This window comes from Cataglyphis hispanica, chromosome 1 (assembly GCF_021464435.1).
Source record: "Cataglyphis hispanica isolate Lineage 1 chromosome 1, ULB_Chis1_1.0, whole genome shotgun sequence".
Classification (NCBI taxonomy): Eukaryota; Metazoa; Arthropoda; class Insecta; order Hymenoptera; family Formicidae; genus Cataglyphis; species Cataglyphis hispanica.
Window position 1 is genome coordinate 17,579,742 of NC_065954.1, and position 14,005 is coordinate 17,593,746.

At 33.2% G+C, this 14,005-nt stretch overlaps 1 protein-coding gene and 5 non-coding genes across 8 annotated transcripts in view; 5 read left to right on the forward strand and 1 right to left on the reverse strand.

Moving 5' to 3' along the window:
- The window catches only part of LOC126855631 (uncharacterized), an 80,137-nt gene that overhangs the window by 3,441 nt on the left and 62,691 nt on the right, over nt 1–14,005 (reverse strand). For all 3 annotated transcript variants that reach the window (XM_050603479.1, XM_050603564.1, XM_050603635.1), the window contains exons 5-12: nt 9,850–10,706; nt 8,942–9,322; nt 6,802–6,982; nt 4,618–4,716; nt 2,102–2,322; nt 1,878–2,016; nt 548–1,320; nt 324–415 (exon numbers count right to left, since the gene is read on the reverse strand). In XM_050603479.1, the coding sequence (XP_050459436.1) occupies nt 324–415; nt 548–1,320; nt 1,878–2,016; nt 2,102–2,322; nt 4,618–4,716; nt 6,802–6,982; nt 8,942–9,322; nt 9,850–10,706 (2,743 nt within the window). The remainder of the gene's footprint in view (nt 1–323; nt 416–547; nt 1,321–1,877; nt 2,017–2,101; nt 2,323–4,617; nt 4,717–6,801; nt 6,983–8,941; nt 9,323–9,849; nt 10,707–14,005) is intronic.
- On the forward strand, nt 4,949–5,020 carry Trnae-uuc (transfer RNA glutamic acid (anticodon UUC)). The gene has a single exon. It is a non-coding gene; the product is annotated as a tRNA-Glu (tRNA).
- On the forward strand, nt 5,088–5,159 carry Trnae-uuc (transfer RNA glutamic acid (anticodon UUC)). The gene has a single exon. It is a non-coding gene; the product is annotated as a tRNA-Glu (tRNA).
- Trnae-uuc (transfer RNA glutamic acid (anticodon UUC)) lies at nt 5,653–5,724 on the forward strand. Its single transcript has one exon. It is a non-coding gene; the product is annotated as a tRNA-Glu (tRNA).
- Trnae-cuc (transfer RNA glutamic acid (anticodon CUC)) lies at nt 6,162–6,233 on the forward strand. Its single transcript has one exon. It is a non-coding gene; the product is annotated as a tRNA-Glu (tRNA).
- Nucleotides 6,409–6,480, forward strand: Trnae-cuc (transfer RNA glutamic acid (anticodon CUC)). The gene has a single exon. It is a non-coding gene; the product is annotated as a tRNA-Glu (tRNA).

Here is a 14,005-nt window from a genome sequence, read left to right on the forward strand (position 1 = left end):
CAGACATTATAACAAATTTAATAACAATGACACATAATTTGAGAAATATTAGTAGCATTAATTAAAATATTAAAATTATATTTTTGTATTTAATTTTTTGGTTGACTTGTTAATATGATTATAATATCACGTTTAATTTTCTCGAATATTTTCCGAAAAGATTTTTATAAGAGAGGAAAATATCAAAATTCTTCGTTCATTCGACAAAATGTTTTAAATTAAGTAGTTGAAATACTACGTAATTTTCGTGAAAGTTTAAATTCTAAGCATTTCAGCAAATTTAATCGTTAGAAAGAAACGTGTATATACATATACATATATACCATTCGCGAGGCCCTGGAGCGACGTAAGCTCTGAACGAAGCCTTAGAAAGAACTGATGATGCAGGGAAGTTAGCTTAAAGGCGAAGTAACTTCTGAAAAATAAAAAGATAACGTACACTTTGTATAGGTCGTCATTGCAAGTGGCAGGATGTCATATATATTCGATAAACATTTTCTCATTCGCTGGCACTTTATACTATTCAAATCGCGACAGGCTAACTTACTTTCGATGATCCATCCTTAGCTTGAACTTGCATCGTTTTCCGTTCAACTTGCTGTACACTACCAGGCAACTCTTGCTGTAACTCAACGTCTGCACATCCCGCCACTGAAAGTGAGCCAGTTCCGTTCTCTCCCTCGGCTCTCCTCCTCGTTCTAGCAGCTTCAAGCCTTGAGCGTGTATCGCCAGCCACACGTTGCTCTCCGCTTTCTTCTTGCCGGTCTTATTTTTATTGTTATTGCCGTTAATGCTATTAATGATAATATTGTTATTATTGTTCTTATTAATGCACATTTCGTCGTGATACAATCTTGTGCTTTTTGCGCGCTCGTCCGCGTAAGGAATTATCGGCACGTTCTCGCAAGAGCCTAATCGCGGAACTCCGATGTTGCCGTAAGCAGGACACGCTTCCTGTTCTAAAGATTTCTTCTGGCGATAAGCGTTTTCCACGCCATCGAGCGACGATGCGACATTGCGGTTGTCGGACACGGTCCTCTTCCCTTTTCTCTGCTGTACCATTAGCTTCTCGAGCTCCTTCGAGTCCACCGTGGCGATGTAGTAGTGTGAGCCGTAATCTGGCAGGGACTGCGCGTGAGTTATGAACATCTCTTCGGCTTTGTTCGAGTCTAAGCCACGGCGTTCGCGGTGAGCCCGGTGTAGCTGCGCTCGAAGTGTATCGGCGTCGACGCAGGGCTGCAATTGATGCCGGTCTGCGCTCAATATCAGGGACTCCGGCACGTAATGCTCGAGAAGGAAATAATGCCCACAGCCGTGCTCCTGTAAAACGTAAAATAATTCCGATAAAGCAGAGAAATTATCCGCGAATTCTATCATAATTATTATTAATCGCCCACGGCATCAAAACAACGTCTCTAATATTATTTCCTTAGATAAAACATTTCTGAAATTTCGCTTTATAATTTATTATTAATAGCTGAATTTTTTCTTTTTTTTCTATATAATAATTGAATTTATATTAGAAATTAGAAAATATCTTTTTTTATTTAAATGTTAACAGTCTTAGATTTAGAAATTCCTTGATACTGAAATCATTAGATTAAAATTTTTCAAATTTGCATTTGCACGCATAAATTTTTATGAAATATTCGAGATTTTATAGTTACAAAATAAAAGTTGATTGCCGTAATTGATAGGAGGATGTAAAATTTTCGCAAAAAGCGAATTTCGCACATATGCTCGGTACAATGATGCAGCTTCTAATTTTATTTAATTTTTATTATTTAGAATTTAATTATTGTTCATTTCACCATTTCGTATCGTTGACGGTAATTTTATCTCAAGAATAGCGTATCGTGTAATTCTCGTTAACTCACATTGACATTGTAGTTTCCGAATTCGGCTTGAAGTGCAAGGCCCGTCAGATTGATTAATTCGGAATAGGGGCAGACCAACTGCTGCTCCAGTATACATCGCCTTATTTGTAGATATAGCAAATGCATCGATATCCAGCTTCTGCGAAAGTGAAATAGAGAAAGATAAGTTAGTTGTAATCGAGTTGCAGTAATGTTATTGTTGGGGCTCATTTGAGAACAAATACCTGATACCGCGAAGGGATGGCAAAAAAAATCGAAGCCGCAGATATAGCATGAAACTGGTTGGTAGACCCAGGAGGCTTTTGCTCTTGCCGCTGCTTAACCACCCCGGTGGTGCGACTTTATTTAATTTCGTATCGGGCGGTAATATCGCGAAATCCCCGGCCAGTAGCACGGCCAGTCCCAAAGTGAAATTCTCGTCTAGACTCTCCGCTTGGACAATAGCCTGAAAGGATTTGCATATAACGTATAAAGCAATATTAGATGCTCGTGTCTGGAAATTGGAAACAATTAATATACACGTGAATCAGATCTACTGATAGTAGATTCGCCTTGATTAATAAAGCAGACAAATGTGTTGTAATTACATCAGGTAGTTTAATTTCTTGATAAATTGCATTTATTTACGTCTCGATATGCAACATAATTAATTGCAACATAAATAATTTTTATCAAAACCGAATACATGAAACTTACATGAATATTATACTTTTACTTGAGATTTTTTAATTTTTATTGATATTATGTTCGATATTTTTAACATATTTAATTTATGCAATAAAAAACCAAATATGCCAGATAGAAAGCTGAGATAATGTTCATAAACTATGGTTCCTCACGGAATTTATGATGTGAGACAGGCAATTAAATGCAGAGAGCACGGTTGCATTTAATTGCTCTAAAAGTTTATTGTAGCACGACGTACAATACCTATATTTTCACCGTAGAGATAATTTTCTATTGGCACGAATTTGCAGGAGTAACCTAATTGGGAACTTTGCGGTGAATTCTCTCTTTCCAGCGTCGCCCCATAAATCGATCACCTATTAAAAACTGCACGCTAAAATACTCTGGTCACGTTCGAAAGCTTCAATTAAGTAGATATATAAAAAAAATGTAGATACATATATAAAAAAAAGTGAACTTCAGACAGACTTATTTTTTTGAAGTATCAAATCTTTGAATGGTATTAAATTCACTTGCTTTATTTTCTCGTATTTTTTACTTTAACATTTTTGCTAACATAGATACAAACTTCTTATACGCTTCTCTAAAATTTTAAAATTTGCGGCTGTTAATATTCTAATCACACATAAATAAATAAATTTCTATTTTCAATTATTACAATGATTTCAGTTGGTATTAATTTATTTTAATTAATATTTTTATAAATAATTTATAATAATAGAGCTAACTCCTGCAATTCTTTCATTATATTACATTAGTATTACAAGTAAAACATCTATAATATTAGACGTAAATATTGAAACGAATAGATTTTTATGAAACAAGAAGAAATTACGATATATAATCATTGTTGAGATCACATAACTCGTGGTTTATTGTGGATGTGTCATATATAATGATTAGGCTTGGCGGCTTGCCAGAACTTCTCGCGAGTTCACGCCGGAATTTGTGGTCTCGTAAACAATCGGGCACGTCTTGGCTTTCGCGGCTTAAGCGTGGTTTTGAGAGGCCACTACCATGCGAGTATTACGATCGAATCAGTTCCGTTCGAGAACTAGCGGACAAAACATTTTTTAAAGGATTTTTTTATCACGCAGAGATATAATACATTTTTCCGTACGCGCAATAAATAAAAGCATATAATTTCTTCGTGAAAGAGTCTCCAAACATCATATATTTCAATTACAGATGATACGATTTACTACCGTCCTGAGAAGAATAGTTTCAGATAAAAATTTTACAAAACGAAAAAATTTTACGTAATAGAATAGAATAATGCATTTAAAAAAAAATGTTGAAGTCTGAAAATTATTCGTAATATTTTAATTAATTTTACTACTTATTGAAAATGTTTATTACATTGATAAATTGCATAAAAAAAATATATTTTATAATATTTTTTTATTATCTTTAAATTAACATGTTACAAATTGCTAACGTGAAAATAATAATTATTAGTAACATGATACAAATATGATGCATATACTGATTTGCAGATAAATGAATACTGTAAATGCTTATTAAGAGAATAATTTTCGTGTTACAAATGAAAAATAATGATTGATGTGTTTGATTTTATTCTCAATGATTAGCTTTTTTTTATTTATTATTGCTGTTTTATTGACATTTTTATTTTCTGTTATGTTACGATATTATCAAATTCAATATCAGTACAGATTATATAGGAAAATGTTTCTTTTGATAGAATGGCTTTAATTCATTAACTAAGATATAATTGGTCGGTAAATTGAGCTTCTTATCAGTGACGGACACTCTCCAATCTTCGATAGCTTGTAGTTTTGATTGAATTTTAATCAATTTCCTTAAGAATGTGATATACGACACGGTCGAATTTTAAATTTTAGAGAATATTTTCTCTTTAAATAAATTTTTAATTAATAATTTTTATATAAACATCATAATTTTGATGTATCAAAAAAAAAAAATATTTTTGTTGTATTTAAAATGTATATTATTTTTGTCAGAATTTAATAATTATCATAAAAAAAATTAAATATTTGCAGAAATAATTTGATTTATTCTCAAAGCTTACCTGAAATAAATCTCCGGCGGTGACCTTTTGAGGATCGCATGTTACCTCTACGCGTTGTCCTGTCAGCATTATTACGACTATCCGGCCAGAACTGCCCGCCTACACCGAATGAGTTATTAGTTTATCATTATTTCGTTTTTGATTTTTTTTCTGTGCAGTTTTATATTTCAGAGATTTTTTTCTAATTATCTATCTATTTGTCATTTTGTATGTATTATAAATTATAAATTTTATTTAATAATATATAACAATTTCAGGTATATATTTCGAAATATATTGATCATGTCATATAAATTCATGTATATAGCAAGGATTAATCACGATACCGTGATCCGGTATGGTCTAGTGGCTAGGATACCTGGCTTTCACCCAGGAGGCTCGGGTTCGATTCCCGGTACCGGAATCTTTTTGGTTCCAGATATTCCAATAGATAACTACAAGTATGCACTTAAGATCACCCGTTATTGTAATCCGGTATGGTCTAGTGGCTAGGATACCTGGCTTTCACCCAGGAGGCTCGGGTTCGATTCCCGGTACCGGAAATTTTTTTTTCTATATTTTAAACTTAGTAAAAAGATAAATTTATTGTTTAATTAAAATTCAAAGAGCATTATAATAAAATTAAAAAAGCAATAAATTAAAAAATTTTTGTTAAGTATTTTAATACTTTTTTATATAAGAACTAATTGCAATAATAAATTAAAATGGATATAATTTGCTAAATTTTTTAAATATATCAAAAATTTAAACATATTTTTAATAAAATTAATACTGTTTTTAATATTTTATTTTATGTAATAATATTATATAGATTGTATCGACTATTATTTTTTAAAATTAATGTATACTTTTATTATATATATATATATATATATATATATATATATATATATATATATATGTATATATATATATATATATATATATATATATATATATATATATATATATATATGTAAACAATTTATTCTATTTTAAATTAAAGTTGAATCTATCAACAAATTGATATTTGAATTTTAGCCTCTTCGTATTCAATCCGGTATGGTCTAGTGGCTAGGATACCTGGCTTTCACCCAGGAGGCTCGGGTTCGATTCCCGGTACCGGAAACTTTTTTTGCCAAATATTTTTGTATATGCATACACAATATGTATTTTGTATATTAATAATAACATATTTAATTTATATTTGTTAATTTATTTTATTGATATTTTTATTGATTGTCAAATTAATGTATTTTGTAAGTATTCAAAAATTTAATATCATATAAAAAATATGTACATGTAAAATATTAATTTGCCATTTATAACTATAAATTTTTTGTATATTTATTTTTATCGAGCCTTAATTTTTATTAAAATATTTTTTGTTCTATACTGTTCTTTGTTTTGAAGAATTAAATATTAAATAGTAGAATATGTTAGTCATTAAAGAGATATTTTCTCTTATTTTAGAATAATATAATATTTTAAATATATTTTTTAACAAAAATATTTTATATTATTTTTACTTGCTACATCATTATTTATATCAAACGTTGTCATTATCCGGTATGGTCTAGTGGCTAGGATACCTGGCTCTCACCCAGGAGGCTCGGGTTCGATTCCCGGTACCGGAATATATCTTTTGCAAATTACTATTTTTGTAAATATTCAAACATGTCCGGTTTCTGTATTCTTTTTTTTCTATCTTTATATTAATACAGATTTATATCACATTTATTTAACGTTTAATTAAATGAATGATCAAAATTGGATGAAGGCGATGATATGTGACATAAACACCATACAACATCCGGTATGGTCTAGTGGCTAGGATACCTGGCTCTCACCCAGGAGGCTCGGGTTCGATTCCCGGTACCGGAAGTCATTTTTTGTTTGAAGCTTTTACAGAATTTTATAAGCCACTATTTGTAAAAAAGTTGCTTGCTAATTATTGAATTTTTTTTCAACTTTTTAAATGGCTTGTTTTTTGATAAAGCAGTATGATTATATGGAAAGTGAACATAAGATTTTGAACATTTTTACTAAAAATATTTTGTATAATTGTTTTTGTGAATTTTAATTTGATGACAAATCAAAAATTAAAAATAAAAGATAAAAATCTATATGCGTGTATATCAGAACAAATAGAAGTTCTAAATCATCTAATATCCTGTTCTTGATTATTTATTTTTATTTTCATACCTTGACTTGACCCACGCACAATGTTTTTGGGGGCTGATTGGCACGAACGACAAATTCAGGACCTACACATTGCGCTTTATTGAAACATCTCATGGGTCCACCAACCGTTCTATACAGGCGCGATGGTGCCCTTTGCACTGCTTTTCCCCGCCGAGCTCTTGGCCCGTTTTTCATCATAATTCTGAAACAATATTTTTTTCATAATTTCTTCAAATTATTAACAGTCAACTTTTTTTTATTATATATAAAAACACAAGTTATACAAAAAAAAAAAACGTAGTAAAATGTGTGTAAGACGAATGTTGATTGCGGTTGTGATGAGCTGACGTTGAAAAGCCTGAACTTGTGATTCGTTTTTTTTATGATTACATGATTAATATGGATCGAGTCAAGTAGAAGTTTTCGGCATAACAGATGTCCGCGATACACTTAATTATACAACGGACCGAAACGCTTATAGCAAAATTTCGCAGAGACGTGGAACGCGATCTGTTATATGCAGCGATGTTAACTCTCGCGCCGAGTTTAATTAAAGCTTAACTAGGGTAGACTCCGGATGCTTTTTTAGAGCAGTCATCGCTAAGTGCCTTCTTGTTTCGTCTCTCTTTCTTTATCTGTTCTTCTCTTCTCTCCATCTTTTACCGTTCGTATTAATTTGGCATGAAGAGAACAAGATATGAAAAAGAGAGTCACGGATTCTCCCAAATCCGAATTTTTACGATGCATTAAGGATATATAATGCTCATGAAAGAAAATAATAATAATCTATGATTGACATAAAAAAATGTAAAAAAGTACATTTGCACGGGTCTGCATTTTTAAAAGCAGGTTGGATTAAAACTAAAATTTTACGAAATAATATGAGTTATTCAATCAACATTATTAATGAAAATTTTAAAATTTAAATGTACTCGAAAAAAAGTTCAATATACAGGCAAAAAATACATTTGTTATTAAATTGATTTTTCACAGTTAAAAGGCGTCTATGGAAAGAACTTTTGTTTAAATTATGCCTTGAGCAATATTTTGACTACCAACAGTAACAAGTAACATTTATATTTTACTGGTATTTTAAAATTGAATTCACGTTGAAAATCGTTCGAAAGATTATTTTACCTTTATGTGTTAAAGTTGCAAAGGCAATTTTAATTTAACCATTGATTACGATTTAATTTCTAGATATAACAATTGGTATCAATTTGCCAGTCAACTACATGGACTTTTTTTTTATTTCTGCTGGACTAAATGTCAACGTAAAATTTAATACTTCGCAATTTTCGCGAAGGTCAAAGGTTCGCTGTCACGTGTCACGTTTCGACCTTTCCAGGGCTAACGTGGAGGCGGAATGGTCGACCGGTATGCATTATCTTGCAACTGGCTGCATCAGCCAGTTGATTTTGACGCGCTTCGTACATATTCTGGGCGCTTCGAAACCACCGATGTTTGCATTAAAGAAGGGCCCATGCTTCTCTGCGAGAGCGTACCCTCGAAAGCGTTTATTAACACGAACATATGACTGGGAGGCAAAACTTAATAATGCGGGTCGCACGCGAACTGTTTAACGTTCTCCTTGTGCTCTAATTTAATGTCTGTTCTCGTCGCAAGATTGATGAAATTCCGGAAGGCAAAGTACGAATTTTGGGAGGAATAGGTATAAATTTCCAGATTCTTTGTCTCGTAATTTGATGTTATACAATATTGGTCGCGCTCGCACGACATACATGCCACATAAGAGTGTTGCTTTAAGAAAGTTATGAAACCTTCGTGACACCTGACTTTTCTCTTTACTTTTTTATTTGGAGAAAAATACCGTTACTAAATATATAAAAGGAAATTTAATTAAGGGAATGAAAATACTAGAAACGCTTTTTTTCATTCTCCTCGCTTCGAACAAAATTAATTATTGATTAAAATTTTATTCAAATAGAAAATGAACAATTTGTAGCGACTCAGAAAGTATAAATTGCTACAGAAATGCACATTTCTTTCTTATAATGAATAATATTTCGTAATTCGTTATCTTAAGTCTTTAGAGAAAATTTCATTTTCTTCTTTCTTTCATCGTAATTTAGTAATTTAATAGACTACAGTAAATTTATGCACAGATAATTGATTATACAAACGAATGGAAAAAAATTACCTGGGAGGTTTCGCCGGTGGTTCCGTCTGGCTGTTACATTCTGAGTCGGAAAGAGCAGCTCTTCTTAGGGTGGTGATAATTCGAGGTGGTTTTGGAGGTCCTTGGATTCCCCTGAGCCTCAAGGAAGGCACTGGATTTTGTTGTCGAATAATTTGTTCTTCTTTTTGCGCGACGCATCGAGGTTCGATCGTCGCGACGCTCGGTTGCGACAATCGCTTGAAATCATCATCAACTTGCGTTCTATTAGGCAGTTGCGGATTCGAATGTTGTCTTTGAAGGACCATTTTTTTCGCAGGTGTGCGTTCGTAAATATCCTCGTGAAGGCGTTCGTTTGGTTGCGAGATTACGTCAGGCTGAGAGTGACCGGTGTTTGAAGGATGCCTATTTTTTATAATATTTTGGAATGAAAAAAGGATGTTGGGCAGAATAAAATTAATTAAATATTAGTAATTTATTTGATCTTTTCACAGCAAAATTATATTTAAGATTAGAAATAATTTTGTCAATAACTAATATAGTTATATTCTTATAATTAATATAGTTATATTTATATCATATCATCTATAAGTAAAAATAAAAGTTGTTTACTTGTTTAATTGATATTTAAAATAAAGTTAATTAGGATGGACATTTGATTTTAAATTTGTGAGATATTAACATATCTCCGTTTAAATATAATATTTTTCAAAGTATTTTTGGCATAAAAAGCTATTGCAAGATTTATTACAAATCGATTGAATTATTGTTTACAATAAAACAAAAAGAAATTAAATGTTTTTATTTCAAAATTATATTTAATATCGCATATAAAAGTTATAATGGACATAAAGAGAACTATAGATTATATAAAAAATAAATTGAATCACTCCATCTAGAAATGCAAGCAGGAAGTGATATTCTGCGCGTACCTGCTTATCGATGATGATCCATCGTGAATATCGTCGCTGCAACGAATTGCTTTCGCCATTAGTCCATTGACCCGCACATCCTGGGAGCTCAAAAAGGGCTTAACCGGCAGGGCATATATCGGGTCGTTGTAAATATTTTTGTCAGGATTACTGTCGGCTGTCGCGTTGGTTGTCGTCGGTAGATTGCCGCTGCTTCTGGTATGCTGAGGCAACGTGTAAACCGGCTGTGAATACGTTCTCGAGTGATGATGAATCCGGCGTTGATGATGAGTCGTCGCCGGTCCTATCGATCGACTACCGCTTTGGATGTCCACTTGTGATTGAAACTGCGTTCTATAGGTGTTCATACTGATAACTTCTGCATGCTGCTGCTGCGAGCCGCATAAGCTTGATAGATTAGGATGCGACAGAGAATTGCGCGATTGTGTTCGGAAATGCGCTCCCTTCGTGTAATAATGATGGTGATGATTGTGACGATGATCCTGTACGTAATTTTGTTGCTGTTGAAGCGAGCGAAATTGATTAATCGAAAATTGAGCGTGATCTTGCTGTTGTTGTTGCTGCTGCCGCTGAACAGACAGATGATTCAATAAATGTTGTCCGACATGAAGCTGATGTTGAAAAGATGGCAGTTGGACCTGGTCCTGCTGCCGCTGTGCATGATGATGGCCATAGATCTTCTCGTGATTCGATGGATCGATGATGTTTCGTGTAGGACAAAGAACGTTCAGCTGATAGTAGGCTGCTCGCTTTCGCGCGGCATATTGCGGCGATCTCACAACTTCTCGATACATCTCCATCACTATATGTGTAAAGGGTCTTGCTTGTAGACGCGTCCGGCAATATTCGGATATTACCTGCAAAGCAGAAAACATGATGCGTTGTTGAATCATACATTGATAGCGTGGGTGGTTGTTATCGATATCTGATATCGGATACAAAAAATTCTTTCATACATACATACATTAACATTATAAACTATGATATATTTAATAATATTTTGTATGCAAGTAGAAAAATGCATCAAAAACAAGAATATACTATTTTTATATCAATAATTGAATCGAGAAAAATCAATATTATTTTGAGACTTGGAGATAAAATTCTTTGATTGACGCAATATATCTGTCAAATATTATAATATCAAATATTCAAAAAAAAAAATAATCATATATTAAATATATTGAATATATATGTTTATCTGTCATAGATATATAATATGTTAGTTAAGTGTCCATGCAAGTTTGTAATAATCACGGACATAATATGACTGCACCGATGCGTTTATCGTACTACCCAGCGAGCCGATTATCTAGTTTTGAAACTTTCGAATCGCGCAGACGAATTATTAGCTTAAAGCTTAAAGGAACAATGGCTTTAGTTGGAATTCTATAGATCCGGCAAACTGAGGAAGTGTCACTACTTATTAACGCTTTATTCTCTACCCTCAATGGTGATAACTTCAGCACTTTTATACGATTAAGAATCTTAGGAAAGAATAATAGAAAATATTTTTCTTCCGCGGAACTTTTATAATAACTGTTGACAAAAATATGAAGAATATATTTGAAGGATTAATCAAAATGTCACGTTTTTATTTATTGTGATATTATTATTTATAATTTAGTAATAGTTATGATTAACTTCAATCAAATTCAGATTAAAATAAATATACAGTTTCGTAGTTTGCTGTTGTCTCCAAAATGTTGAACAATTCCACGAGTCTTTTTCCGACTTTTACATCGTCGCTTTTATAATTGATAAAAATTGAGACTCTTTCTTAAACTGATAGAAAAATAAGCCCTGCAAATTGTTTAATTTAGTAAGAAATCAATTCCAGTCTCGATATATTGAATAATGTATGAAATCTTAAGTAAATTTAACATAGAATTCAAGCGAGTATTGTGAGACAACGAGTAATCAGTCAGAAACTTTAATGCAGCGTTTTACTCTTCTCCGAGTGAAATTTCTCGGCATAACGTCATTCAAGGTAATGTATACAGACACGGCGCGATATTGATTCGCCGTTCCATTACACTGCGATTTAGAAGTAACCGAGATGTAAGGCAAGAGTAATAGTCGCGTAAACTATTATTCTTAACAAATAATGGCAGATGCGACTCCAAGGACTATCAGTCTGCGCCGAGATCTGCATGCACCGACTGCGAAGTGAGTGCGCGACTCTCGTCTTAACTCAGCGGCGTGTTCAACCATGGGGGCTGCTTTATCTGTGCGGATATAGATACGGCCAAGGCAAAGTAGGTGCTCCGCAAGCGAGGGATAATTTATTGGCCGCCGAGGAATCCTCGATAGAAATTGCGGCTCCGTATTACGCCGCGTGCCCTCGCCCTTTCTCCCCGCCCCTGCTCATCGGCGAGATTTCATCAATTTCGGGAGTTATCGGGGCAAAATTATCGCTGCTCGAGACGAACGACTTATTACAACCGCTTCATTCTTCATACGCGATAACCGCCACCGCGTTTTTCAGATTGCCAGCCGTTAATCATCGAGCTCGGGCGAAATTATCACAGCTATATAGATGTGCATACCGTTCCTATGCAATTTCACGTCCGGAACCGCCGCTCGTCGTACCTCATCGGGTCGTGCTAAATCCTCCGAAAATCCCCGGAATTGTGCGCGAACCGGTCCGCGAATTTATTCCTCGTAATGTCGCGGCACCGTCGCGCCTAATGACGTCCTGCGGCTGCATAAAGTAATCTCTCGAGAGTGAGATTTGGACTCATGACTTAGCCACGCGCAGATTTATTGTTCCGCCGTGCTTACATTGCAAGGCATTTTTAATCTTTATTCTGGCTCTTTTGTTATCAAAATATACTTATTATTTATTGCAGCTATTATAAAATTTAAGTACGTCTATGCGTAGAGATTTTTTGATATTCAAATCGAATCATTCAATTATTGGCACGATTTTGTCTGCCTATTTTTTCACACATTATCTTATTGGTAAACCAAAAATATAAGTCATCAGAGATGAGAAAGAGAAATTGACTTTCTATTTCAGCCAAAATTTTCGCACGTTCCAAGGCTAGGATTAGCTGAAAAATTTCAAGAACATTGCTCGTGTGAAAACGTGTGACGTGCTGAATCCCCCGCGATGCAAGCGGCGTTGCAACGTGCGATCGCATTCTCTATCACAGCAATCTGTTTGTCCTAATATTTACATGCGGGAGAAGTCTGTATGACGCGTATTTCCTATAGATCCAATCTGTTTGCTATTTCGATCAAAATCATTTAATCGTACGCGGAGGCGTTGCGAATCGTTTACCATTAAATTTCATCTTGCTACTTGCATCCCTGTAAATGCATCCCTATAAATGCCACGATATCCGATAAACAGATAGAAATTGCTCGAGTATGTTGCATATGGAACTCTTTGATGTGCGTAACGAAATTGTGATATCGTAAATTGTCACGTTGATATCGCACCTGGAAAATATGTACATAACGATTTAATTTTAGTAAGCAAATAAGGTAGAGAGAGAGAGGTGAGAGTTTTAATTAATATTAATCTCATGTTATTTATTGCACGAGTAGATTATACGGACAATCGGAAAATAATGAAATGCAATTTAATATTGATCGCATTTAAATATTATATTTTATACAACAATTATTTATTTAAATTATAATAAGCAATTATATAAAATATGTTATATTTAGATATTTTTAAATACTGAGACTAACAAAGTTAATTTATTGTTGTACGAATGTCACGCATGGTAATCGCGCAATTGATCTCTAGTCTTACAATCAAGTATTACATTTTTGCAACAGTATAAAATAATTTTTATTATTTATGTTACTTTTATTATTTTTTTTTTATGTAGCACTCTTCAAACGTGTTATACCGTAACTCATCAAGCAATTATTTGCGGTCCGCGGTTGCTGCAGGCAGTCCAAATGTTGACTCAATTGATTTTCAATTCGTGTTTGTTTTTAAATTATATGTATATGCGCATATATATATATATATATATATATATATATATATATAATGTTCCATATACATTTTACTTTATATTTTCTCGCGACAACATATATTTTTTCTCTTTAACAAAGTAAAACTTCTTCTTAAAAAGAAAAAAAAGAAATGCTATTTCATTAGATGCAAATTACACAACTTTTTAATTGTCGA